The following is a 25,502-nucleotide window of genomic DNA, read 5'->3' on the forward strand; positions in this document are numbered from 1 at the left end:
TAGCAAGGTATAGTCGGTGCATGACATAGACGATAGCTACATTGAAGTAGCTCTCTGTGAGTTAAGGGGCTCAAGGACAGTTCTTGCTGCTGTGGCGCAAGCCCCACTGAGGGAAGAACATGCGTGACGGTTTACTATACGTGTATACGATTATACAGATTCTCGGCCAGTCCGTTTCATCCAAAATAAAATTGAGAAAAATCTAGCTCGCCAACCGGTAAATGCTTTAAAATAGAAATACGCCAGACCTGACGCGCAGTCGGCCATCGAGGAGGTATTTTCTACCCTCGGGTTTGACGCAACGCAATTCTTGCGGCAACCGCTCATGTCACCGTGGAAGACGCAATGACAGATCGCATCCTCCGATTCCGAGGAGCCCGACGGTAGCATGTAAGCGGATGGCGGTTACGAAACTCATGCACGAGACACGTAAGGATTATTGCGCCTGGAGTAGGCACTGCGGCAGGTAGCTCCTGTACTCGCCACCTTCTTCCATCTGATTTACAGCGGTGCAGCAACATGTCTGCACGACACTCGACGCGACAGATGAATTTGAGACATACAAAAGCATACTTTACCAGATTGAAACGATCCATTCCTGCTTACATTTATTTAATTTTAATAACTGCATTGATTTCGTTTTCTCTCATGGCGATCTTAAAGGAGAAAATTCATTACCAGGACATTCGCGACTGCTTTCCTGCGTGGACCAAACGCATGTCATTTGTTTATCTTTAGTAACTTCACTGATTTCGTTTTTTCTCATAACGAGCTTAAAGGAGAAAATTCATTACCAGGTCATTCGCGACTGCTTTCCTGCGTGCACCAAACGCACGCTTGTTTCTGCGATGTTCCTACGATCGCGTCAAACCAAAACATTTTCTGACAAGCCGAAGTGTGCGAGGACAGTAACTTCCGATCGCTTGCCGTCCCTACGTCAGGCAGCGGGAGAAGAGATGAGAAAGATAGTTCAGAGTGCCGCTATATATATGCTGCTCGACAGTTCTCAACGCTTAGTGTCATGCATAAAAGTTCAATTCACGTGCACCACAGGGCACCGGAAAGGCGCGTAAATCACACCGCTATCCTGCGGAAAGGTGCTTATTCGAAACACCATAGCCTGTGCCATTCGAAGAATTCATGTAGGTGAGCCAGGAAATTACGTTCTCCCCCTTCCGTGACCTCATAGGGCAAGCGAACCTGCTTCAATATCGCCATCTCTCGGGGACTACGTTTTGGGGCGGGGGAAAGGGCAGTGCACGTTTGTGGATGGAGCTTTCGCTGAATTCTTCGGTCGTCACAGAATTTAGATACCACATGCCTTGCCATTATGCCATGCACTGCACGTCGTGCCATGCACGTTTATCAGTACACACACCTGCATAGACACGACTTCGGTCCCGAACGGAGACAACAGTTTTTTTTGCCGACTGCAGTTTCGAGCAGATTTCACAAAATTTCTTGATTTTCACATAAGAATGTCCGGCGGTGCTGCTTGTGACGAGTGCGGCAGCGATGTAACTATCGAACGTGTTCTTTTCCGCTGTCCTCGCTGCAATGCAAACAGGCGGTACCGCGTTGGAACCTCTCCACGATCGGCCGCATTCGGAGCAGGCAGTCATGAATTGCTGGCCCATGCGGTTGTTACACCAGAAGTCGATAAATGCACTGTCGAAGTTTCTACATTAGAGTAACCTATTGGCGAGACTTTGATACTTACAGGCGTTCCCCGCCCACCGTTTCTCTTTATCTCTCTTTTTCTCATTTCATTTTTTCGTATTCATATGGTTTCCAAATCAGAAGTCGCTCTTTCGGTTAAGCTTCCTATCTTTCGAATCTCATTTTTATCTGTCTCTTCTTTCTTGCCACTATCATATCATATTTACCATTTTTTTTATAAACGTAAGATAAAAAGTACTGGCTAAGTAGTATAGACTAACTGCGCACTCTAAAAGCAGAGGGGTGCAGGCAGTTAGTTCCTTAATGTGGGAGTAATTAATTGTTCTTAACTAAACTATATCTTTTGAAGCTCTCGTATTCCCCGACGGAGTAAGTTATCTCCATCGTGCCCAAGCACACTGAACGTACTCCGTAGGGGGACAAGATTCACTCCCATAGAAAATGAGTTGTAGGCATACTTTTTGACCTTACAGTACTTGAATTGTACTCAGTCAGGCTTCCACCGTTTAGCACGAGCAAAGTAGGGATCGAATGCATTTGCGAAAAAGCGAGTTTCTTCGTTTTGTCCTTCATTTTATTTCCTCACCGAAAGTCACAGCTTTCTGCTTCCCCCTCCTCTTTTCTTTTCTTTTTCTCGCAAACACACTGAAATGCGCAGATTTTGGAATAAGATATTTCCTAGATATTCCAATTAGGAAATTATACTTCCTAAGGTATGCACATAAGATTTCGCCGCTCCTTGGCCATGCAAGGTTTTCGTGAATGCTGGTATCTGTGCCCAACGAAACGAATTTTTAAAACTTATATGAAGGCTATATAGAGAGGTTGGTTATGTTCCGCACACTTCTCATCTATCTTGCTGATGACATGGGTATTAGCCACTGTCGAGTATCTCTGGCTAAAGCCAATCTGAGCTGATTGAAGTAAAATATGTGGCCCCCACTTACTTCGACATTGTCCTAGTGAATTTTTTTGCACAATGATAAAACCAAGTTAATGCGTCTTTAATGCTCCATCTCTTTCCGTCGGTTTTCTTATGTTTTGATATTATGTTGCCATTCTTCCAATATCTGGCACATTTGAAATCATGTGGCGTTGCGTGGGTGGCAAGCTATCCAAGAATAGTTAACCTGACATATTTTGTAACATAGACTGTTATTACATCTTCCCCGGCCGCTATTCCCCTGCACATGCCCTCCAGCCCAGTGGCGTAGCCTGAAATTTCGTTCGGGGGTGGGGGTTGGGGTGGGGGGGGGGGGGGGGGGTGGCTCGCCGATAATGAACCGAACCATTATTGCACGGGATGGGTTGGCTCACTTTCATTTGACTCGCCCTCGTGCATTATAAATGCGAAGATACAATGAAATATACAAATGCGAATATACAGCTTGATGAAGGGCAAGAAAGTGACATTGGAAACAAACTTCAACGTACCTATACATAAAACATCGCAGCAAGATATTTAAATATACATTACGCATTACAGGCTAACCCGCAGAACATACGCGCCCCCACACGCCACTACCTGGACAGCAGCGATACCTCTGTGCTCTGCAAGTTAATACATTCCTCCATCCAACCAGAAATCACCTCATAACCCCTACACAATTATTTCCGCAATGCCGCTTCTGCGCAAAATCCGGGCCCCTCAGTCACATAGTAGGGGGTACAGGCAGGCAACATTACATCCTACGAACCTTTACAAAACCAACGAGCTTTGAGAGATAGCCTTGGCCAGCTCTGACCTCGGGGATTAGCAACGGCTGATTGCGAGGGCCCGGGACACCGCCCGATCTCAAGGCATTCTTGACGCCTCTCCAAAGCTCAATTTATGCATTAAAGAGGCTCATTCTCTATCTCACTCTCTATCCGCTTGTTAACCACAGCGTATTAGAACTTCCTAAAAAAAAACCAACGGCGTCTGATCGCTTTTCCTTCTCAACAATAACAAGCGGAGATCGAAGAAACGTAAAACAAAACAAATTTACCATGGCTGAAAGTACGGCATGCTCTACTTCGGTTTCAATCTATCGCTTCACTGGAGAGCGAATCTTAAAGACTTAAGATTAACATAATTGAGCTTGGTTGAGACGCCAAGGAGGGAGACGCCCATTGCATTTATCCAGGAGAGATCTGCGCTTGTTACTGGTGTGTTCTGACGAATAGGAAAGCGTGCGAGGCGCCGCTAAATGAGAGAATGCGGAGCGGTGAACAGCGCTCCGTCTGTGTACTCCTACTTCTTCAACCCTTATGGGCACTAAACGAACATTTCCTTAGTAAGGAAACTTGTTTTGATTACGATTTTGTATCTCCAGCCCAGTTTATTGCGCTTTGGCGTGTGACTTCTTCTGAATATGTCACGCATTGCAGTGTTCGCGGCGAAATGGATTGACAAGTCTGAGCAACAAAAGCCATTCTCGAGCATTTTAAGGCTATACGGGGGTGCCCTAAATATCGGAGTTCTTCGGTTAAGTCCGAGTTCGGAAAAATGTAATCGCAGGTGTTTTTCGGCGTTTTTCGGATTTACTCAAGAACGCAGTACTCGATCTGCACCTACAACTAAGGGAATCGGCACGGCGGTCATCTGCGTTAGTGTAATCCTGCTGAGCGGCGTCCTCGAGTGAGATTTTCTCGTCGCGCTCATCCATGTATAGGCGAAGCACACTTCCAGGAGGCCAAAACCAAACTGCTCGCTATCGGAATTTCCCGAACTTGCTGGAAGCTGTAGCCGAATTGCATATTGCTAAGTATTTACTTCCGGATCCCGACGTTGTCATCTTGATTCACGCCCTCAGAATTTATAAAGGTAAATCGCTAAAGTTAAAAAAATATCGACAAGGCTAGTTTCCGATCATAACACCACAACGCCAGAACTTCGTTTTGCTCGTATTAACTTTAAGGGGTTACCCAACTATGGGGTTTTACGTCCCAAAGCCAAGATATGGCAACGATAGAGAGAGAAGGAGAGAGAGAGAGATCAAGTTCACTTACAAAATGCATGAATTCATTTTGCCAAAAACGAAATTCTTTTAAACTTGCACTCAAAGCTCCAAAAAGCAAGCGATTTTTTTTGCGTCCCACCGCCATCTAAATGAAGCCGCTGCAACTGGTAATCGAACACGTGACCTCGGGTTCTACAGCCGAATACACCTTCACAGAGACGCCGCGCACGGTATGCAAGTGTTCACCTAACTAACCCTAATACTTCAGGTGCTTTTGTTAAACACTCTGCCTCTCCTCCTTGTCTCTCTTTCTCAGGTGGTTTAGTGCAAAGAAAGCATCTACATTGGCTACAACTTCGCTCTGAGCCACGTATAGTCGATATATTCGAGGAAAATGACCATGCATGCAGATACGTTGGCCGCGCAGTTCCTTGGCGTGTCGCTGGCCACTTGGATCGATCTCCTTCCTTCATTAGTCGAGCATTACCGTCACCCCAAACCGGGTGGCATGTAACGGAGAAACAGGCAGTTTACTTTTATTGTGATAGCAATTCAACGGACACCCCAGGCGCATTCCTGCCGTCGGCATCGGCGTCGCCGTGATATTCCGCACAAAGTCCAAGGGCGATAACACCGTCGCCGCGCGCCTATACGCTGTATGTGCGAATGGAAGCTTGCGAGAGGGACCGACGATCGCGGCTCAATCTCGCCCGCGCGAAAGGGAGGAAAGCGCGGAGGAAGCGCGCCGCCTTCCTACGCGCGCGAGGCAACCAACGTTGCGAGGCACCGGGGGGTGGGGGGGAGTCGTTATACTCCGGCTGCAGTTGCGCATGTGGCGGCTGCGCGCAGTCGCGCGGCCGTATCTTGAGAGCGATCTGCGTTGGGAGCAGAGTCTAGGTGCGCCGACGGTTCGTAGCGTTGTGCGTGCTGTGCGTTCTCGGTTCTCAGTTTGCGTTGAAGCGACAGACAGCACGAACGTCACTTCACTCACTGCTGCTGCCGCGCTTCCCGACGCTAGCGTTTTCACAGCGAGTATCCGCGGTCATCGAGTGTGATGTGTTCATGTTTGCTGTGCGCGCCAACACCATGCTTGTTAATTTAGTTAGCAAGCTAATGTTTACAAGCTGATACGGCCGATAAATGTACTTTCCTTACTTCGTATGGCTGTCTGCTAAATTTGTTATCGCAATCGATGCCTAATCTTTCGGGCGAAATTCCGACTTTCTTTCTTTTTACATCGACAGCTCTTTGAGACTCGCACAACTACATTAGCGACGTAGCCAATAGTTTGCGTAGGCCGTCGTCGTAGCAGCTATCGGCTATAATTGTCATCGCGTCATGTCAACTATGAAATAATGAAGGTGAGAAGCTACGTTAGGTGGTATCAAGCCTGGAAACTTCAAATTCAAGAACTGCCCATCAACAAACTGCACCACCAGGACGTCTACCAAGTCCGAGTGCTAAGAGCACCGTGACCTCTCTAGCCGTTGGTTGCGATGCGCACTACATCGCTAGATTGTGAGAAACAGAGAGAAGAAAAAGTAGGCAGTGAAAGCTGCGGTTGTCACGCCTACTAAGCTGTGACACATTATTCGCACGCTGCTGCGAAAGCATTTAGCAACTGATACTGCGCGAAACAGTGTAAGTTCTGGGGTACTTTCAATAAAATTTGAACTTCTGTCTTTTCAAGCGAAGCTTGTATTGGCTCAAGTTTCGGTGGTGGTCTGGTCACACAAAAACCCAATTGCTCCCAAAGCAGAGCAGCTGCGGGAAAGGGCGGTTTGATGAGTTGACAGCTGCGCCGGCGCCGGAGCGTGAGCCATTAGGATTCCAGCGGCATAGGCGCGCGCTCATGCCACGCGCGCAGCCAATCAGAGCCGTTTCGCTTCAGCCGAGGAGGGAAAGGGCAGGAAAAGGTCTCGCGTGCGCTGCACCGGCTTCATTTGCGTTCAATTCAGCCTCGGAAAATGCATGGGACGGCCACGCGCTATGGGTTCCCCGGAGAAACAGGCAGCCTTCGACGAGCGGAGGTGAGAGCTCGCCCGTAAGGGCTCGCCGTCGGTTAATATAGTCCAACGTAGCGTGAACGCGCGCACACGTTACGTCACGTGGACGAGAACAGCGTCTTGTTGCGTTTCGCCTGCGACACGTGGTTTTGCCGGCGCGACTGCGGCGGGGCGGCGGACATTTTGGCCCGATCGTCGTCGCCGCAACACTCATCGCCAGGTGTTTCCAGGCGCGACTGCGGCGATGCGACCGCCTAGGGATCATCCTCGCATTCCAGTCATTGTGCCCGAAACAGGCGATGCCAAAGCAGGGATCTCATTCCAGTCATTGAGCCCGAAACAGGCGATGCCAAAGCAGGGATCTCGTTCCAGTCATTATGCCCGGAACAGGCGATGCCAAAGCAGGGACCATCCTCTCATTACAGTCATTGTGTCCGACCGGCAGCGCCACGACAGGGTGCTACGAGATCGTGCTCGACATGGTGCTACGGCATCGCTACGACAGTGTGCGTCACCATTAGCCCATTGTACATTCACGTGCTCGTCTTTTGAGGGGTTCCTTCTTGCCCTCAACTGCGAGAGTATAAAAACAGCTTCCCCCGGACGCCAAAAGGAGGGCTCCGATTTCTTCTGCTGAGTGAAGTGCTCTCCCGTCTCTCTACTTCGGTCAAACCTGACCACCAACTCTTTGCGATGTTAAAATAAACAAGTTGTTTCGTTGTTACCAGTCGACTCATGCTTTGCCGGGACCTTCGGATGCTTCCAGTTGTACCCCAGGCCGCCAGGCCAACGCTACCCTTGGGGCTTGCGACCCAGGTACAACCACGGGCGTCAGCGCCGAGTTCCCAACAGATCGTACCAGCGGTCGGATCCAAACATCTGGTTGGCAGCGGTGAGATCGCCTACGACTTCAAACAACAGTCTGCCTGCGGTGAGATCGCCACAACGGAGGCCAGCAGCGAAGAGATGCAGTTGACGGTATGCTGAGCAGCTCAACGACGATCCGGGAGCAGTGCAACGAGCCCTGTGTGACGACTGGTTGCCTGCAGCGGAACGACTGCGCGGAATTCCTGCCTGCGAGGTTTGGTGAGTGCGGGACTTTCTTCTTCTGAGCTTTGCCAGGCTTTTTGTTAGTGTCAGAAACAGAGCTGGTAATTGTGGTTGTCGTTGCTGCCGGGTTAGTTTGCGGCAAGACAATAGTAAGCAGTAGAGAAAGCAGCATTCAGAGCAGCCATGGATTTGAAGTCGTTGCGCAAACCGAAATTGTTGGAGCTTGCAAGAGAGTTGGGTCTGGATGTCTCAGACAAACTAAGAAAACCGGAACTGATAAAGGCTATTCTTGAGTTAGAGGCTGAGGATGACGAGCTGTCGGAATGCCTTGAGACCATTGAAGAGAGAGAGACTGCAAAAAGACAGGAGCGTGAACGTAAAGAACAGAAAGAGCGAGAGCAACAAGAGCGTGACCGTCAACACGCTTTGGAAATGAAGCGTCTTGAGGTAGAGATGGAACGCGCTCGTAATGGAAGTCAGGCACACGGTGCAGGAGAACGCGTATTGTTCAAAATGACGGACCTGATGCGGCCGTTTAAGCTTGGAGAGGACATTGGTTTGTTCCTGGTTAACTTTGAGCGAACGTGCGAGAAGCAGGGGTTCTCTCGGGAAACGTGGCCACAGCGCTTGCTCACTTTGTTACCCGGCGAGGCGGCCGACGTAGTCGCTCGCTTGGATAGAGAGGAAGCAGAGGATTTCGACAAAGTAAAATCGAGTCTGCTAAAAAAGTACCGGCTGTCTGCGGAGGCGTTCCGTCGGAAGTTTCGGGAAAATGAGAAAGGCAGAAGTGAGTCATATACAGAGTTTGCGTATAGGCTTATGTCGAACATGCAGGAGTGGCTCAAAGAAGAGAAAGCGTTTGGTGACCACGATAAAGTTCTGCAGTGCTTCGGGCTAGAACAGTTTTATAGTCGGTTACCGGAGAACGTGCGATACTGGGTCTTGGATAGGCCAGACGTGAGTACGGTGGCTAGAGCCGCTGAGCTAGCCGAGGAGTTTGTGACGCGTCGAGCTCGCGGAGCTAAGGACGGTCAAAAGGGTGAATTTGGCTCCAAGTCTGAGAGGCCAAGGTTCACGCCCATGAGATTTAAGGGGGACACGCGTAGTGAGGATGCGAGTGAAAGCAATCCGACCAAACGTAAAGAGACGGCAGCCGAAGCCGAACGCAGAAAGCGGTTCGAGATGAGGCGAGCGGGCGTTTGTTATACGTGCCAGAAGCCGGGTCACTTTTCGGCGCAGTGTCCGGAAACAACACCAAAAGTTGTGTTTTTTTCGATAGGCAGCACGGACGAGAACATGAAGCTTCTCGAGCCTTACATGCGAGACCTCCTCGTGAACGGGAAAGAGTGCCGAGTGCTTCGCGATTCCGCAGCTACGATGGATGTAGTTCACCCATCTTACGTAGAACCCCATATGTTCACGGGCGAGTGCGCATGGATCAAGCAAGCCGTGGAAGCTCATAGCGTGTGTCTGCCGGTAGCAAAAGTGCTTATTGAAGGACCTTTCGGAGCGCTTGAGACGGAGGCGGCAGTGTCATCTATGCTGCCACCCCAGTACCCGTACCTATTTTCAAACAGGTCCGATCACCTCCTGCGCGAGAAGGGGCTTTTGTTTGGTGAAGCTAGTGTTCAGGCCTTAACCAGATCGAAGGTTCGGGAGCTCGCTGCAAAGGCGGTAGTTGCGGGGCCGACGTTATCAAACAACGAAAAAGGGTCAGAGGCGCAGCAAGCTGATATTCAGAGCACGCCCGAACTGAATAAAATTGAGTCTGTAGCGTTGAAGGCGCCAGATACTGGAGAGGAAAATCCCGATTCGGGAAAGTTAGAAGAGCTATCTACTGATTTGCTCATCGCGCCTACGTCAGACGGACTTGATAGGTTGCTAAAAGTCAGCCGGTCGGCTTTGATAGCCGAGCAAAAAAAGGATGGCAGCCTGGAAAACGTGCGCTGCAATGTCAAAGAAGGTATCGCCAGGAAAACTGCGCGTTTTGTGGAAAGAGGTGGAGTCCTGTACCGGAAGTATCTAGACCGAAGAGGAGTGGAGTTCGATCAGCTGATCGTGCCTCAATGCTATCGTCAGGATCTGTTGCGCTTGTCGCATGGGGGTTCGTGGTCCGGACACCTAGGAGTTAAGAAAACTAAGGACCGTCTCTTGCAAGAGTACTATTGGCCAGGGTGTTTTCGGGACGCAGACCATTTCGTGAGGACATGTGACACTTGTCAGCGGGTGGGCAAACCAGGGGACAAATCGAGGGCGCCGTTGAAATTGGTACCTATCATTACGGAGCCTTTTAGACGGCTCGTTATTGATACTGTGGGACCTCTGCCGGTAACAGCCACGGGGTACAGACACATTTTGACTGTGATCTGCCCAGCGACAAAGTTCCCTGAAGCAGTGCCGCTTAAAGAACTCAGCTCAGTTGAGATAGTTAATGCACTACTGTCCATATTTGCGCGAGTTGGTTTTCCTGCAGAAATTCAATCAGATCAGGGCACAGTGTTTACTAGCGCTTTGACGACAACTTTTCTCGAAAGGTGTGGGGTAAAGCTGTTACACAGCTCAGTGTACCACCCACAGTCGAATTCCGTTGAGAAGCTCCACTCCGTCATGAAGCGCGTGTTGAGAGCCTTGTGTTTTGAACATCAAACTGACTGGGAGCTGTGTCTGCCTGGGGTGATGTTTGCTTTAAGGACCGCGCCGCATGCGGCTACGGGGTTTTCGCCAGCTGAACTGGTGTACGGTCGCTCGCTTCGATCTCCGCTTCGCATGCTTCGAGAATCATGGGAAGGTAGGGGCGACGACCCAGTCGTGGTGGAGTACGTACTTAAGCTCCTCGAACGCTTAAGAAGGGCACAGGAGTTGTCAGGTGAAGCAATGACAAAGGCCCAGCAGAGGGCCAAGGTTTATTATGATCGGACAGCCAGGGCCCGTCGTTTTGAGGTTGGGGATGAGGTCATGATATTGCGCACATCGCTAAACAACAAACTAGACGTGCAGTGGGAGGGCCCAGCACGAATTGTTCAGAAACTGTCGGACGTTAACTACGTGGTAAGTCTGCCAGGAAAGCGGAAAGCACAGCAAGTTTACCACTGTAATCTGCTCAAACCTTATAGACCAAGGGAAGCAGTGGTGTGCATGATGGTAAACGTTCCTGAAGAGCTTCCGGTCGAGCTTCCAGGACTAGGCTCAGTGACGAACAGGGAAGACACCGGTCAAGTCATTAGTGACCTTATCAGTAAAGCACCGCTGTCGCCCGAGCAGAAAACCGAACTACACCAGCTATTACAAGAGTTTCAAGGTCTGTTCTCTGAGAGGCCTGGTAGGACTTCTGTACTTACTCATGATATAGAACTTACCTCCCCAGAGCCAGTACGATCCAAGGCGTATCGGGTGTCACCCCGCCAGAGCGATATTATGGAGGCTGAGGTAAAGAAAATGCTACAGCTCGGTGTTATTGAGGCAGGTGAGAGTGATTATACCTCCCCTTTGATTTTAGTTGAGGTACCGGGCAAGGAACCTCGTCCTTGCGTCGACTACCGCAGGCTTAATTCCATCACTAAGGATCAAATTTATCCGATCCCTAACATCGAGGAGCGCCTTGAGAAAGTTAGTAGCGCTCAGTTTATTTCCACCCTAGATCTTGTCAGGGGTTATTGGCAGGTTCCACTTACAGAAGAGGCTAGTAGGTATGCGGCGTTCATTTCACCAATGGGAACATTCCGTCCTAAAGTGTTGAGTTTTGGTTTGAAGAACGCGCCATACTGTTTTTCAAGTCTCATGGATAAAGTGTTGCGGGGACAGCAAGAATTCGCTTTACCGTATCTAGACGACGTAGCGATATTCTCCGCATCCTGGTCTGAGCATATGACACACTTGCGGGCAGTGCTAACCCGCCTGCGCGAAGCAGGCTTGACAGTCAAGGCTCCTAAGTGCCAGTTAGCACAGGCCGAGGTTGTCTACCTCGGTCACGTGATTGGTCAGGGTCGTCGCCGCCCCTCTGAAATAAAAGTGGCCGCTGTGCGAGACTTTCCGCAACCGCGCACAAAGACCGATATTCGGTCGTTCTTAGGTGTCGCCGGCTACTATCAGAGGTACATCCCTAGGTACTCTGATATCGCGGCTCCCCTGACGGATGCTCTAAGAAAGACAGAGCCTCAAACAGTCGTCTGGGACGAGACAAAGGAAAGAGCTTTTAGCGCCCTAAAGAGTGCCCTAACAAGCCAGCCTGTGCTACGATCGCCAGACTATACAAAAGGGTTCATTGTTCAGTGCGATGCTAGTGAGCGAGGCATGGGCGTTGTACTGTGCCAACGGGAAAATGGAGAAGTAGAACACCCCGTCCTGTATGCTAGTCGTAAGCTGACCAGTCGTGAGCAGGCGTATAGCGCCACCGAGAAAGAGTGTGCGTGTCTCGTGTGGGCCGTTCAGAAATTGTCATGCTATCTAGCCGGCTCGAGGTTTATCATTGAGACGGATCACTGCCCTCTCCAATGGCTGCAGACCATCTCTCCCAAAAATGGCCGCCTCCTGCGCTGGAGCCTCGCTTTACAACAATATTCCTTTGAGGTGCGTTACAAAAAGGGGAGTCTCAACGGTAACGCCGATGGCTTAAGTCGAAGCCCCTAACGTAGGAATCAGCCTCAAAATTGTTTGTTACTGATGTTTTTCTTCCTGAGGCAGGATTTTTTTACATATTGCTTTTGTTTAGTGTTTCAAAGTGATGATATGCTTTCTAGTGCAATTTTTCAATTTGTGGACGCGTTCTGAGTGATGCTAGACTACTGTAAGGAACTAGGCAGTGGTATAAAAAGGGGAAAGAGCCTGGCAGGGCTTAGTGAGGGTTGTGCCGTGCTTGCTGACTGAGCGGTTGAGTTTCAGCGTAGTTCTAACGCTTGCCGGGAACGAGAACAAAAATGTGAACTCTCCCGAAGTCACTTTGCAGTGTCCCGTGCGAACCTGAACGAGAGAACGAGGCCTTCTCTGTGCGCTGCGCTCAAGAAACGTCGAGGGACGCCCGACTTCGGTTATGAGCATCATCGAGCGACATCCCTCCGGACAGCGGATGCAGTCCCCTGTCCATCGGGATCTCCTTCCCCCGGCGGGGCGGTCTGTTGCGTTTCGCCTGCGACACGTGGTTTTGCCGGCGCGACTGCGGCGGGGCGGCGGACATTTTGGCCCGATCGTCGTCGCCGCAACACTCATCGCCAGGTGTTTCCAGGCGCGACTGCGGCGATGCGACCGCCTAGGGATCATCCTCGCATTCCAGTCATTGTGCCCGAAACAGGCGATGCCAAAGCAGGGATCTCATTCCAGTCATTGAGCCCGAAACAGGCGATGCCAAAGCAGGGATCTCGTTCCAGTCATTATGCCCGGAACAGGCGATGCCAAAGCAGGGACCATCCTCTCATTACAGTCATCGTGTCCGACCGGCAGCGCCACGACAGGGTGCTACGAGATCGTGCTCGACATGGTGCTACGGCATCGCTACGACAGTGTGCGTCACCATTAGCCCATTGTACATTCACGTGCTCGTCTTTTGAGGGGTTCCTTCTTGCCCTCAACTGCGAGAGTATAAAAACAGCTGCCCCCGGACGCCAAAAGGAGGGCTCCGATTTCTTCTGCTGAGTGAAGTGCTCTCCCGTCTCTCTGCTTCGGTCAAACCTGACCACCAACTCTTTGCGATGTTAAAATAAACAAGTTGTTTCGTTGTTACCAGTCGACTCATGCTTTGCCGGGACCTTCGGATGCTTCCAGTTGTACCCCAGGCCGCCAGGCCAACGCTACCCTTGGGGCTTGCGACCCAGGTACAACCACGGGCGTCAGCGCCGAGTTCCCAACAGATCGTACCAGCGGTCGGATCCAAACAGTCTATAGTTCGACCGGATGGTTCGACCCACTCGCGCAGTCAACCGCAGGCGGCCAACGCGCTCCGACGCTTTCAGCGTCGGGCAACGCTCGCCTGCGCGCCGGTAACTTCGGCCTATAAACGCGCCTTTAGAGCCGCCCGAGCCCTGACAATCCGACAGCAGCGAGAAGATCCCGAGCTGAGGGAGCGGGAGGCCGAAGCAATCCGGCATCGTTGCCTGTGGCTTACTTAACCGTGACGAAGGTCAGACGCACACAGGACAGGCTTCGCTTACCCCCATTTTCCGGTAGGGGAAGGGTTGGTAATCTTATTGTTTGGTTGTTTGTTTGTGAGCTGCGCAATATGATAGCGTGCATTTACGCGTACCTGCAGCAGTAGTGGTCGACGGTGGACGAGGAGATGCCGACAAACGAGGTGCAAGGCTGGATGTCCTCGCGCAGGAAGCGGCTCCGCCGAGCGCCGAACATCGAGTCGTTGGCCGACGCGAGCTCGTCGTCGCCTTCCGGCAGCAGCGTGCAGTGCGGCGGCGGCTCGGAGCGCGCGTGGGCATCCACGCCCGCGCCGCCCAGGAGGCTCCGCTGGCGCCGGGGCTTCTTCCACAGCTCGGACATGGCCGACCGCTGAGCGCGAAGCTTGGTGCGTCGCAGCACGGTTCGACCAGGACCACACGGGCTGTAAGCCGCCAGGCGCTGCGCAAACGCGACGGGACGCGAGCGGCAGGAGCTGACTACGTGAAAAACATTGCCGACGCATCTCCGGCATCGCGTCGCCCGATCTCAGAGCGTATACGGTTGCGTTATTATTGTCTAATTGGGTTCCAAGGAATACCTGTAGCTGTAGTATGTAACATGCACCGTAAGCACAGGGCGCAAGAACCCCTGGTGGCCCAAATTAATCCGGGGTCCCCCACTACGGCGCGCGTCATAATCATATCGTCGTTTTGACACGTAATACCTCAGAATTTAATTTTCTTTAGGCACTCGATCATGGAGTGTGTAGTTTATACCTGAAGGGAACGCTGCTCCCGAAAAGCGCTGGACTCCGTGAGGAGGCTGCCGTCGCTGGTGAACTGCATGTAGCGGGTGTGCACAGAGCTGGAGCGGTCGTTGTCTTCTCGCGGGCTCCGGCGGAGCTCCGGCGAGCTGCTCCGAACCGCCGCTGCCACGCCGAGTACATCGGGCACATTGTGCTCAAAGTAACAGGCCTTCTTCACTTTGGCAAGTGAGTTCTGGGCACCGATGGGCTTCACTGATGCTCCTGGAACAGAGAGATCGGGAAGACGCTCGCGTATGAACTTTTGAGAACAGCGATGGTGCAAACCTTAACGTCTACGAGTGGGAGTATATGTTAAGGCTAGCCATCAACCTCCGATCGGCCCTACCAGGTCGTGTCATAAGTTACCATAATGTACCTTTGAAAACAGTTACATTGCGTCAACGGGTACTTCTGAGAAAGTTGGCACGTCGTGACTGCAGTTGCAGCATAGAGTGAAAGAAGAGAAACAAAGCTAAAGAGAAAGAACAACAAAAATAAAAGCAGCGGCAGCAAGCATATGATATGTGTGTGTGCCTCGTGTGTATGCGCTTTTGTGTTAGTGTGCTTGCGTGTGCCTGTGTGTGTGCGTTACAGAGGGCAACACATTCGTTCATGCACAGCGATGTGCAGCCTTCTTGTCGGCACCACTTTGATGCAAATCTATGCCAGACGAATCAATATTCGACTAGACAGATGGAACCGGCTCTGCCTATACAGAAGAACTATGGCAATCACTTCAGAATCGCGTTCTGCGATCTACGTGTCCCAAGTCTCAGATTGTGATAAAGATCAAGCATATTTCGGTCCAGTACAAAGTCACGAGGTGTCCCTATACTGGCCAAGGCTACTGGCGCTGCAAATACCAGCTATACGGTCGGCTCGAGTGTGATGCGGCGTCGGTATACGCCTCACTTCAGCTGTCTGTTGTGGAACTGTCACGCACAGTAACGTAGAGAGAAAGACGAAGTAGTTGAGGGGTCGAACCTGCGCTTCCTGTGAGATGCACGGGCACGAACTCTTTGACGGCGATCCCCTTGACGGGCAGCGCGCTCAATGGGGCCCCGGCCACGTCCTCAACGACACCTGCGAGGTAAGTGTCCCCTCGTGGGTCTGCGTCATGGGCCATGGCTCGCAAGACCGCCCGTCCGGCGGTTATGACGATGACGATGATGATGACCTCCAAAACATATGGCATGTGCTCACTATGTGGGCGGGCAAGGAATCGGAAGGTTGTACGCACATATAATGGCTGCAGGAACAAGGAACTAGACAATATAACACTGGGAGCAAAAAAAGAATTGTGTAGAATTGAGAAGTCAGATCAGATGAATGAGTGATCACAGTTCAAAAACAGTAAAAAGAACATTCACTGTGCAATCTAGACTGAAAGTAATTCAGAAGAAGTATAGTATAGATGGTAGGGGAAAGTAGGAATCAGCATCGTAAACGCTTTGCTTAAATAAAACCACATTTAGCGTAAAACGCAATTTTGTGGCTAAAGTCAGGAAAGTTTAGAAGGACCCTGCTGAAACGTAGAGCCGAGGCTCCAAGAGAAAGTAGTACCAAAGCACCTGTTGTCGTCGTCGTCGTCGTCGTTGTTGTTGTTGTTGTTGTTGTTATCGTCGTCGTCGTCGTCGTCTCAAAACATGGCTCATACCCACGAGGGGGATTGGCCACACTAGAGTTAATGAAAAGTGCACCCAATAAAAGACAAAGTGGAGTAAAAAGTAAACAATCAAAAGCAAATTCTTAGGCAACGGTAGGCAGTATTCGATGCTTGCCGCTTGACCGGATGCGGTGCTCTTCCCGTGAGTGGCTGATTAGCCAGGTTTTTGGTTACCTTAGCTAGCTTTTGAGATTTTTTTCTGCGTTTTGGGTCGTTATGTCTGTTAACTCCCCAGGGGGAGGGTCGGCAGTTTGGTTTACCAGCTTGCTGGTCCAAAGCTACCTTCTGGAATGTTTCACTCGGAATGGGTTACGCAATATACCCGTGGTGTTCATGCCAATTGATGAAGGGGCTATCAAAATTAAAAAAAGAAATATTACCGATGACCACGATACTCACTAATGCGAAACTTGAGCGCAGCTTTATACGTCTTTTCATTTCGCGATATACCGGCTGGCGCGGAATATCTGTCTGGTGCGACACGTTTCAGACGGAGTGAAGTGTAACGCGACTGCCCCTCTAATCGGGAGATCGCAAGAGGCAGCGCGTAGGTGACGCGTGGGCGCGATTCACAGCAGCCGCAGCAGACAGACCACCGCTCATGCAACGCTTTGTTCCCATACAGACGACGCGCGCTACTCTGGCATCATCTCGTAGCCCGTCTTTCGCGGCACTATACGCTTTTCTTCTCGCGCTTTCGTCATACCTCCCTCCTCCGCTTTCTTCCTCGAGCTCTCTTCGCTATCACCGCCTGTCATATACCACAGCGCTCCGCGTTCGCTTTCATCATCGCTGTGGTCGTACGCTCGATTACGAGATACGACACCGATGCTCGCCGCAGGAGCAGGCGCCTAAGAGCTGCGCTCTAAAAATGCTAAAGTGATTCAGGAGCAGTTGCGCACAGCTACTAGCCACTATCTTGGAATTCCGGAGGTCAGATTGTTTGGCACAAAGGTCGTTAGTCTCCAAATCCTCAGACCCGGCTTGTGTGTCTGACTTGCTCCGATACACAACCTTCGCGTAGTTACTGGTAAAGGCTTTCATCTCGCAAAAACTGGCATGTCAAAGGATTCGTGGTGCGGACCCAGCTTGCTTTCCCCAGGAAGTGCTTGAGGAATTACAGGAAGCTGACGCTGGGATTGCTCGGGGTACCGCTGACAAGGGTGGTCGACGGCACTCGAATACCGACAGAGTCCATAATAGCAACATTTACTGGAACATCCTTTGTTACTTAGCTAAAGGTACGGCCTATTATCTATAGGGTAGATCATTTGCAACCACGCCCTCTCCTGTGCAAGAACTGTTGGCGTTTCGGACACAGCGGCAATGCCTGTAAATCAGAGACGCGCTGTCGAAATTGCGGCGAAAATGACGCATCAGAAGTCTGCTCCTCGGATTCGCCCAGAAACATGTTCACGCAGCGAATGATACACAGTGTCCAAAAAGGTCCAATCAGACCAGAATACTGGAAATTAAACATAACAACAGATGTTCCAGAGCAGACGCATATGCACATTTAGAGCGCAGGAAACATATATACGTTGACGCATTAAGATCATCCGGTGATGTTTTAGAAAAAACTATAACGACATCAGTAGTCGCATCAGCGTGCTATATTACTTACTGACTACATTTTCTGATGCATTAGCGCACGTTTCTTTGGCCAAAGTGCATGTCTCTGAAACTCCTACAGTTTTAAACTCGCCTTCCCATCCTCCTTTAACTTCTTACATGCCACCCGTACCCTCCTTTTCGAGTGGATCACCCGAAATGATGCCAACCATAAATGACATCCCTAGCACGTCTACAACAAATGTCGGCACTTGTGTGGAAATGGCGAATGTGGCTCAGAAGCTTTTCATTTCTCGCCAACCAAGCATAATCATTCGCACACAAAAAGCACGAAATGTTCTCCGAGCGTGAAACAGATTGACGTATATAGAAAGAGGATGTTGCCTTTTCTGTCTTAGAGTAATCATGGCTGAGTTAAAAATTCTCCAATGGAATTGCAGCTCTGTTTTCTCTTCTTTAACTGATATTCAAAGCTTTACTTTTACAAGAACCAGACATACTTCTTTTACAAGAATCTTGGCTGACACCTGTGAAATAATTTTTTTTTCGTAATTTTCGCGTGTTAAGAGTAGATCAAATTTGTGGCCGTGGCGGAGGTTTAATTACTATGGTGTCTTCAAGAATATTCCACAGGGTTGTTATACATCAAGAAATCATGAATCCGGAATGTGAACTGTTGGATATTGATTTATTTCTTCCCAGATGTGCTCCCATTACCATAGTAAACGTTTACTTTCCTGCGGGCGTCCGCGGAACAAAATACTGTGATGCTTTATTGAGAAAAATCCAACAGAGTTCTCAGTGCAGTGGACTTTATTTCAAATCATATCACATGGGCTCATCACTCAGATACGAGTGGTGAACTCCTGTGGTCATGGATATCATAAAATAAAAATATTTCACTGCTACGATAGGCGGGCTGTAAAGTTTATGCGCCGAGATTCAAGGTGCATGATTGACTGCTGGAGTCAGCGTGACAGCGTGCTGGGTAGCTGCTGGAGTCAGCGTGACATCATGGACATATCTAGATAGTGAGACTTCCAGGGATAGTGAAACTTCCAGGAATAGTGAGACTTCCTATTCTTTTTCTATCATGTGTTCCCCACATAGAGTCAGGGATAAAACGTTGAAACTTGTCAACAACGGTACATATAAAACGATTGTGAAATATGCTATTAACTCATTAACTTCGCCTGATAAGGCAGAGCGCACGGAGCAGGTTCTAAAATGCCTGATTAACGCAACAGAAAAGTCCACATTCACTACAGGAGTTCCTACTAGAACAAAAGGTTCCCCGTGATGGATTGAAGAATGCGATAGGGCATATCGTCTTAGGAAAGGTGCGTGGAATAGCCTCCTTCATAACCAGAGCCCCCTAAATTTTATTAACTGCAAATTTTGTGCCGCCTCCTTTAAGCGGACAACTGCGAAAGCTAAGGATGATTATAAAGCCAATGCAAACACTTACTTATCTGACCCAAAAAAACTGGAAAGCCCTACACAGATTCACGGAGGACAACAAGAAACCTTCTGTAAGCCATACTTTGAACTCCGTGGTAAATTGACCCCAGTGGAAGCTAATACTAATCTTGATTGCACAGCACGTGGCCTTGCATTGCGATTCCAGGCACGGTGCTCAGATGTGTTCGGAATGCCGACACAGTGCAGTGACATTGAAGAGGTCAAGTCGCGGGAACTTCTGTCGTAACTTGAATGAGGTGAGCAGCCCCGGGTTATGACTGTATGCTTACTTACTTATTTATTTATTTATTTATTTAGTTATTTATTTATTATACCCTCAAGGTACGGTTGTACATTGCAGAGGAGAGGGGCAAGCTAAATACAGAGGCAAATCACACAATAGTTGATTGCAGAAAAAAATATATAAGTACAAAGAAGCAAGAACTTTCGAAAAGAAGCGTCAGAGCTAAATACGTGGAAGTCAATAATTAATAAAAACAACAAGGAAAAATAAGAAAGGAAGGCAACAACATGGCAAAAACATTGCAACACAGGGTATACAAATTAATAGGAATGGTAAATAGAAACTTGGAAAGCGTGGCAAAAATGCATGGCGTAACAAAAAAAGAAACAAAAAAGAACATATCATATAAAAATACAAGCCATAACTTAAAATTATGGCATAAGAGTAGTTATTACGCAGAACAAGCAAACGTAGCATTAATTTTTAACAATGAACTTTGAAGTATGGTTTTAAAGTTATTGGTGTCAGTTATGCTTGTAAGTAATGCGGGTAAGTTATTCCAATCTTTGTTCGTGCGGGGAAGAAATGAATATGAAAAGCCGACGGTGTCGCAGCGCGGAATGTTTATCTTTTGGTGGTGGTCAATGCGAGATAAAATGCATGGTGGCGGTTGAAAAAAGATAGAACGTAAATATGCGTTGTGGTAGTAGATTTTATGGAAGAGACACAGGCGAAATAGTTTTCTGCGGGTTGATAACAGCGGGAGGTGTAGGAGAGCTTTCATGTTGGTGACACTCGCAGTTCTTTGGTAGTTGGTGAGAATTAAACAGGCTGAGCGATTCTGTATTGCCTCTAGAGACTGTATGAGGGTGTCGTGACCAGGGTCCCATACTGATGATGCGTACTCAAGCTGTGAACGAATGTAAGTTGTGTACAATAAGAGTTTTAGCGATGATGGTGCTAGAGAAAATTTCCGACGAAAGTATCCCAGTGGCCTTAGAGGTTATATGATCAATATGAGTTTTCCAGGATAGATTGCTGGCAATGTGAACCCCCAGGTATCGGTATGACGTTACACATTCTAGTGGGATGTTATTTAGCGCATAGATGGGGCAGGTCAGGTTATATAGTACGAGAAATCCTCATAGTCTTACATTTTTTAATGTTTAATTCCATGCGCCACGTACTACACCCCTCATTTATGCTATTGAGATCCTCCCGAATTGCTAGAATATCTGAGGAGGAGGAGGAGGAAATAACTTTAATGTGTCCTGAGGAACCCCTCCCCACCCACTCTTGCTTTAGTGGTCGGCAGGGGTCGCGGGCCGCACCCACGTTGTGACGGGAAGCCCGTGAGCCTCCGCCCTTTCGTGAGCCCTCTGGACGGCCCGGAGCTGGGTCTGGTGGTCGTCGCTTTGCAGGCCGTCCACCCCTTCTTCTTCTTTAGTGAACACGGTGCCGCTTAACGCGGATCATTGCCAGAGCATGCTCCGATTTGCTGGGTGACAGACGGAGTCCCGTTTCCTTCAGGTACTCTTCCGTTGTGTCCAGCGCCTCTTGAAGAGCCTGCTCGACTTCTGCGTCGGACCCTCCCGAGCACCACACCGTAATGTCGTCTGCGTAGAGGGCGTGATTGACGTTGGTCACTCTCGTCAGCCGGTCAGAGAGCCCTTTCATTGCCAGACTGAATAATAGTGGGGAGAGCACCGCCCCTTGTGGGGTGCCCCTCGCGCCCAGCGTGTACCAATCGGAAGTGGTCTGTCCTATTTTGATCGTGGCTTTCCTGTCTCTGAGGAAGGAGCCTATGTAAGAGTGGAATTTCCGGCCGAGCCCCATCATCGAGATCGTTTCCATTAGAAATCTGTGTTTGACCGTGTCGAACGCTTTCGTTAGGTCCAGGGCCAGTATGCCCCTGGTGTCTCTGGTCATGCCGTCAATTATATGCTTCTTGAGTAGTAACATTACGTCATGTGTGGAGAGGCCCGGTCTGAAGCCCACCATGTTATGTGGGAATATCTGAGGAATTAGTTATTTTGCGATACAAGGCGCAGTCATCCGCAAATAGACAAATGTTCAAGGAAACGTGAGGGGGCAAGTCATTAATATAAATTAGGAATAATAAAGAACCGAGCACGGACCCTTGCGGGACATGGGAGTAAACTGGAGCTAAAGGTGAGTTAGCGTCGCTAGAGGTTACAAATTGAACACGTAATGTCGGAAACGCGCGAATCCAATCAATTACGGAAGGGTCTATGCTTAGAACGTTTAAGTTATGAAGAAGCAATGCATGGTTCATTTTTTCAAACGCCTTAGGAAAAGTCAAGAAATATATCGTCTCTTAACAAAACCAGAATCCAAATTGGCATGTAGGCCATTAGTGAAGAGGATAAGCTGAGTGTCACACGAGAAGTTTTTACGGAATCAATGCTGCATAACTGTGAAGAAGTTGCTATATTCAAGAAAATTAACTAGATGCGTTGCTGAATTAACTTGAATTTGCTTCTGTTTTGATATCTAGCTCTCCGTATTATAAGTTGCAACAATTATTTGTGATAGAGAGACGGGCCCTACGCCAGTGTCTTAAGTATGTTGCGAACTCTGTGCTGTATCTAGAAGCAAACATACCAAATTTAGCATCAAGATTTCAGCTACTAACAGTTAAAGCTTTCCTTAGAACAAATGAACATGTTCCCGAGACAAGTTACCCGGTGTTTGTCGCACACCCGGCACTATTCTTTATTCTATGTGGCCAAGAAGCTTCCTCAGGTAGTGTCTACGCGGAATCCTTTAGCAGAACTAAACGTTAATCTGCAATTACTTCGATGTGTCACTCCAATAAAAGGATCTAATACTTGCAAGTTAGATTACGTCTTTCCGAAGAATGCTAAGTTCATAGCCAAACAGACACTAGAGAGAGAAGTGGTTCTTGTGGGAGAGGAGGAAAGGCTGGCGCTATCTTCTGCAACCCATGTGGGATGACGGCTCAGCGCCAGCAGGGTGGGGGAGATGGGATTAAAAGAGAGGGTAGCAGGGAGAAAGGTAGAGGGTCGTCCCAGCAGCATCAGAGCAGCCCGGCCGGTAGGGCCCAGTGAGTTCGACCGGAGGAGTAGGCTGGAGGTAGACCGTATACGAGGTGGCCCAGTAGAAGTGAAGTAGTGGCGGATCAGGAAGCCCGAGGTGGTGGGATAGCCGGTAGGCCATCTGTCTTTGTAGAAATTTCCTATAGTATCGCCGAGAGCCCCGACGAGTCGAGGCACTAGAACGACACTTAGGAAGGCCGGTACCTGATTACGACAGGGGAAGAGGATATCTTCCTGTCGTGATCATGGGAGCCCCAGACGGTGGAACTCTTGCAGAAGTCGGCCGCGGTGCTGCAGGTGAGCAGGGCAGGCCAGCAGGAGGTGCTCCAGAGTCTCTGGTTCACCACAAGAGTCACAGGCTGGAAAGGTGGCTTTCCCAAGGCGGTGCCGGCGGGCTGCCGTCCAGTAGCAGTCACTTCGCAGTCGGAGCAGCAACGAGCCATCCCTTCGTAGGAAGCCGTGCTGTGGAAGTAGAGGCAGTAAAGGCCGGCCCAGGGATACCCGTTTGTCCGGGTGGCAGGCCATGATGTGCCGGCGCAGCCTGTGTCTCGAGAAGTCTGCGGCCGTTACAGCAGGGCTGAGGGGGACGCTTGAGTGGTGGGCACTTTTTGCAAGAGTGTCCGCCCCTTCATTGCCCGGGATCCCCACGTGTGCCGGTAGCCAATGCAGGGATAGTGAGCATTCTGCATCCTGAAGGGCCGTCAGTCTTGAAGAGAGCAGCGCAAACCCAAGGCTAGCCCTGTCAGGGTTCTGCAGGCACAGCAGCGCCGCCTTGGAGTCGCAGAAGATGGCTGCCGGGGTCACTGGTAGCTCCTCTGCAAGTAGGTCCACAGCAAGGTGAAGTCCTGCTAGCTCTGCTGCGGTAGAGCTTGCATGTCCCGAGAGACGGCACAGCTTGCTCTTTTGTAGGGCCGGTGCAACGCAGGCTGCTGTGGATGAGCCCGTCTCCGGTATCACGGATCCATCGACGAAGATGTGAAGTTAGTCCCCATGTCTCTCTTGGAGGAGAGATGCTGCCGTCTGCTGTAGGGCACATGCTGGGGAACGGTTCTTCCAGACACCGTGCAGCTCCGTCGAAATAGGGATTGGTGGCCGATGTGGTGGGCGATGCTGTACAGCGTTTGCAGGCGTGTCCCCTATGACTTCCTTATAGAGGCCACACAGCCGTCCCATGCGTGATGCTGGCCGGGAGCGTAGGCGGGTCAGGAGTGCTTGACTATCTGCGGCACTAGTCGGACTCTTGAATGAGTATCTGGAAGACTTTCTCTCACGCAAGGTAGTGTCCATGGTAGCCTCAAAGAAAGATGAGAAATCGGCGATAGGCATTTGTTCAGAAAAACTATCATGGAGCTTTGCCATCCGTCTTCTGAAATATATTCTAATCTATGTGGTCGAATTTGTGGCCATTCGCTTGACTCTACAGAAAATTCCGAACAATGTATCACACATAATATCGCTCGCTACTGCCTGTTAGTTTTTGTATCACTTGAAAGCACAAATAATTCAGTACTGCACTGGTTGCTACACTTTTTCATTCCACCTCATGTTAAAAAAAATTAGGCTTTTGTGGATACCTGGACCATTGTGTACTATAACACTAAATGAGAATGCAGACAGCTTGGCAAAGGCAGCGCTTGATGGGCCAGTAGGTTTCTGTACGCCCTACTTTACTTTACTGGCGGTGACAATATTCCCAAGACAAGTCCTAGGCTGAAAAAATGAGCGCCTCCTTGCTGCACCGGATTACGGACATTTATTATTCCTCTAGAATGTCCGGTCTTGTCCATCTCGGCAATTAGAAGTTTCGATTACCCTTTTGCAATGTCGAATACCGGCAAATAAATCTGCACATGAGTAGGTGGGGGTTCGCAGCATCGAACCTTTGTGCGTCATGTGAGGATATAGACTCAGTGGGCCATTTCCTCCTATAGTGCCGAAAATATAATTCGAAAAGAAACATTTACTTAGAGCAGCCCCTATTGCGTATGGGCCTTCCTCTCTTGGTGAATATTATTTTATCTTTTGGGGCAATCACCCTTGGTCAAGCCCGAAAGGAAGTCTGTCAGATTGGGCATGAGTACATAATTGCTAAACGAAGGCTCTCATGTTGAACACCTTTTCCTCATTATTAACATTAGATCGCATATTTGTTTTATAATCTAGTATCTTTGTCAAAAATTGGCATGAGCACTTTTCAAGAAAAAATTTATAATCATTACTCTTTAAATATAGGGAGTACTAAAGAATAAGTTAACAGGAAGAAAATTAAGGACCTAAAGTTATGTTGCCATTGCGAATTATGACCAATCCTCCCCCCCCCCTCGCAGATATATGCCATAAGTTGAAGGTGACGACGACGACGACGACGACGACAACAACAACAACAACAACAACAACAACAACAACTGAAGCATAACAGTATTTCCTGGAACTAGAAAAAAGAATAAGGTACACCACAGGTTGGTTGGTACTACAGCAGCGTAATCTTCAGGATGTCTGAATGAACTTGTGCAGAACAGTAATAATGAAGCCGTGGCTTGTTCCTAATTGACAGCACCAAATTGCAATATGTTTGGTGTTGCAAGTTCAAGACCCAGATTACCAGTCGGAACTATGGGAAACATTCTGCGGTGAGAGGAGAGGCGGTGACAAAAAAGGAAAGAAATATTCAGTAGCGTCTAGTTCATTGCAAATAAGACAAGAGGTTAGTCATAGATAAAGCAGATCTATGAGAGAGAAAACTTGAATTCAAGCTTTGGACTCGGCATTTCTTTTTATTCCGAAGCTATGGCGCAAGGCCGCTATGCGAGACCAACTATATAAGTATCGGGTGGCAGGAGGCACCGGTGAAGGCAAGTAATATAACTTATAGTGTTCCACGTTATCGATTTTTATTTCCG

At 49.3% G+C, this 25,502-nt stretch overlaps 1 protein-coding gene across 1 annotated transcript in view; it reads right to left on the reverse strand.

Annotated features, from left to right (window-relative positions):
- LOC142571989 (uncharacterized) overlaps positions 1-14,258 on the reverse strand; it is a 30,895-nt gene extending 16,637 nt beyond the window's left edge. The window contains exon 1 of the mRNA XM_075680760.1: positions 13,911-14,258. Within this exon, the coding sequence (XP_075536875.1) occupies positions 13,911-14,155 (245 nt within the window). The 5' untranslated portion in view covers positions 14,156-14,258. The remainder of the gene's footprint in view (positions 1-13,910) is intronic.
- Positions 14,259-25,502: the final 11,244 nt, after the last annotated feature.

This window comes from Dermacentor variabilis, chromosome 2 (assembly GCF_050947875.1).
Source record: "Dermacentor variabilis isolate Ectoservices chromosome 2, ASM5094787v1, whole genome shotgun sequence".
NCBI classification, from domain to species: Eukaryota; Metazoa; Arthropoda; class Arachnida; order Ixodida; family Ixodidae; genus Dermacentor; species Dermacentor variabilis.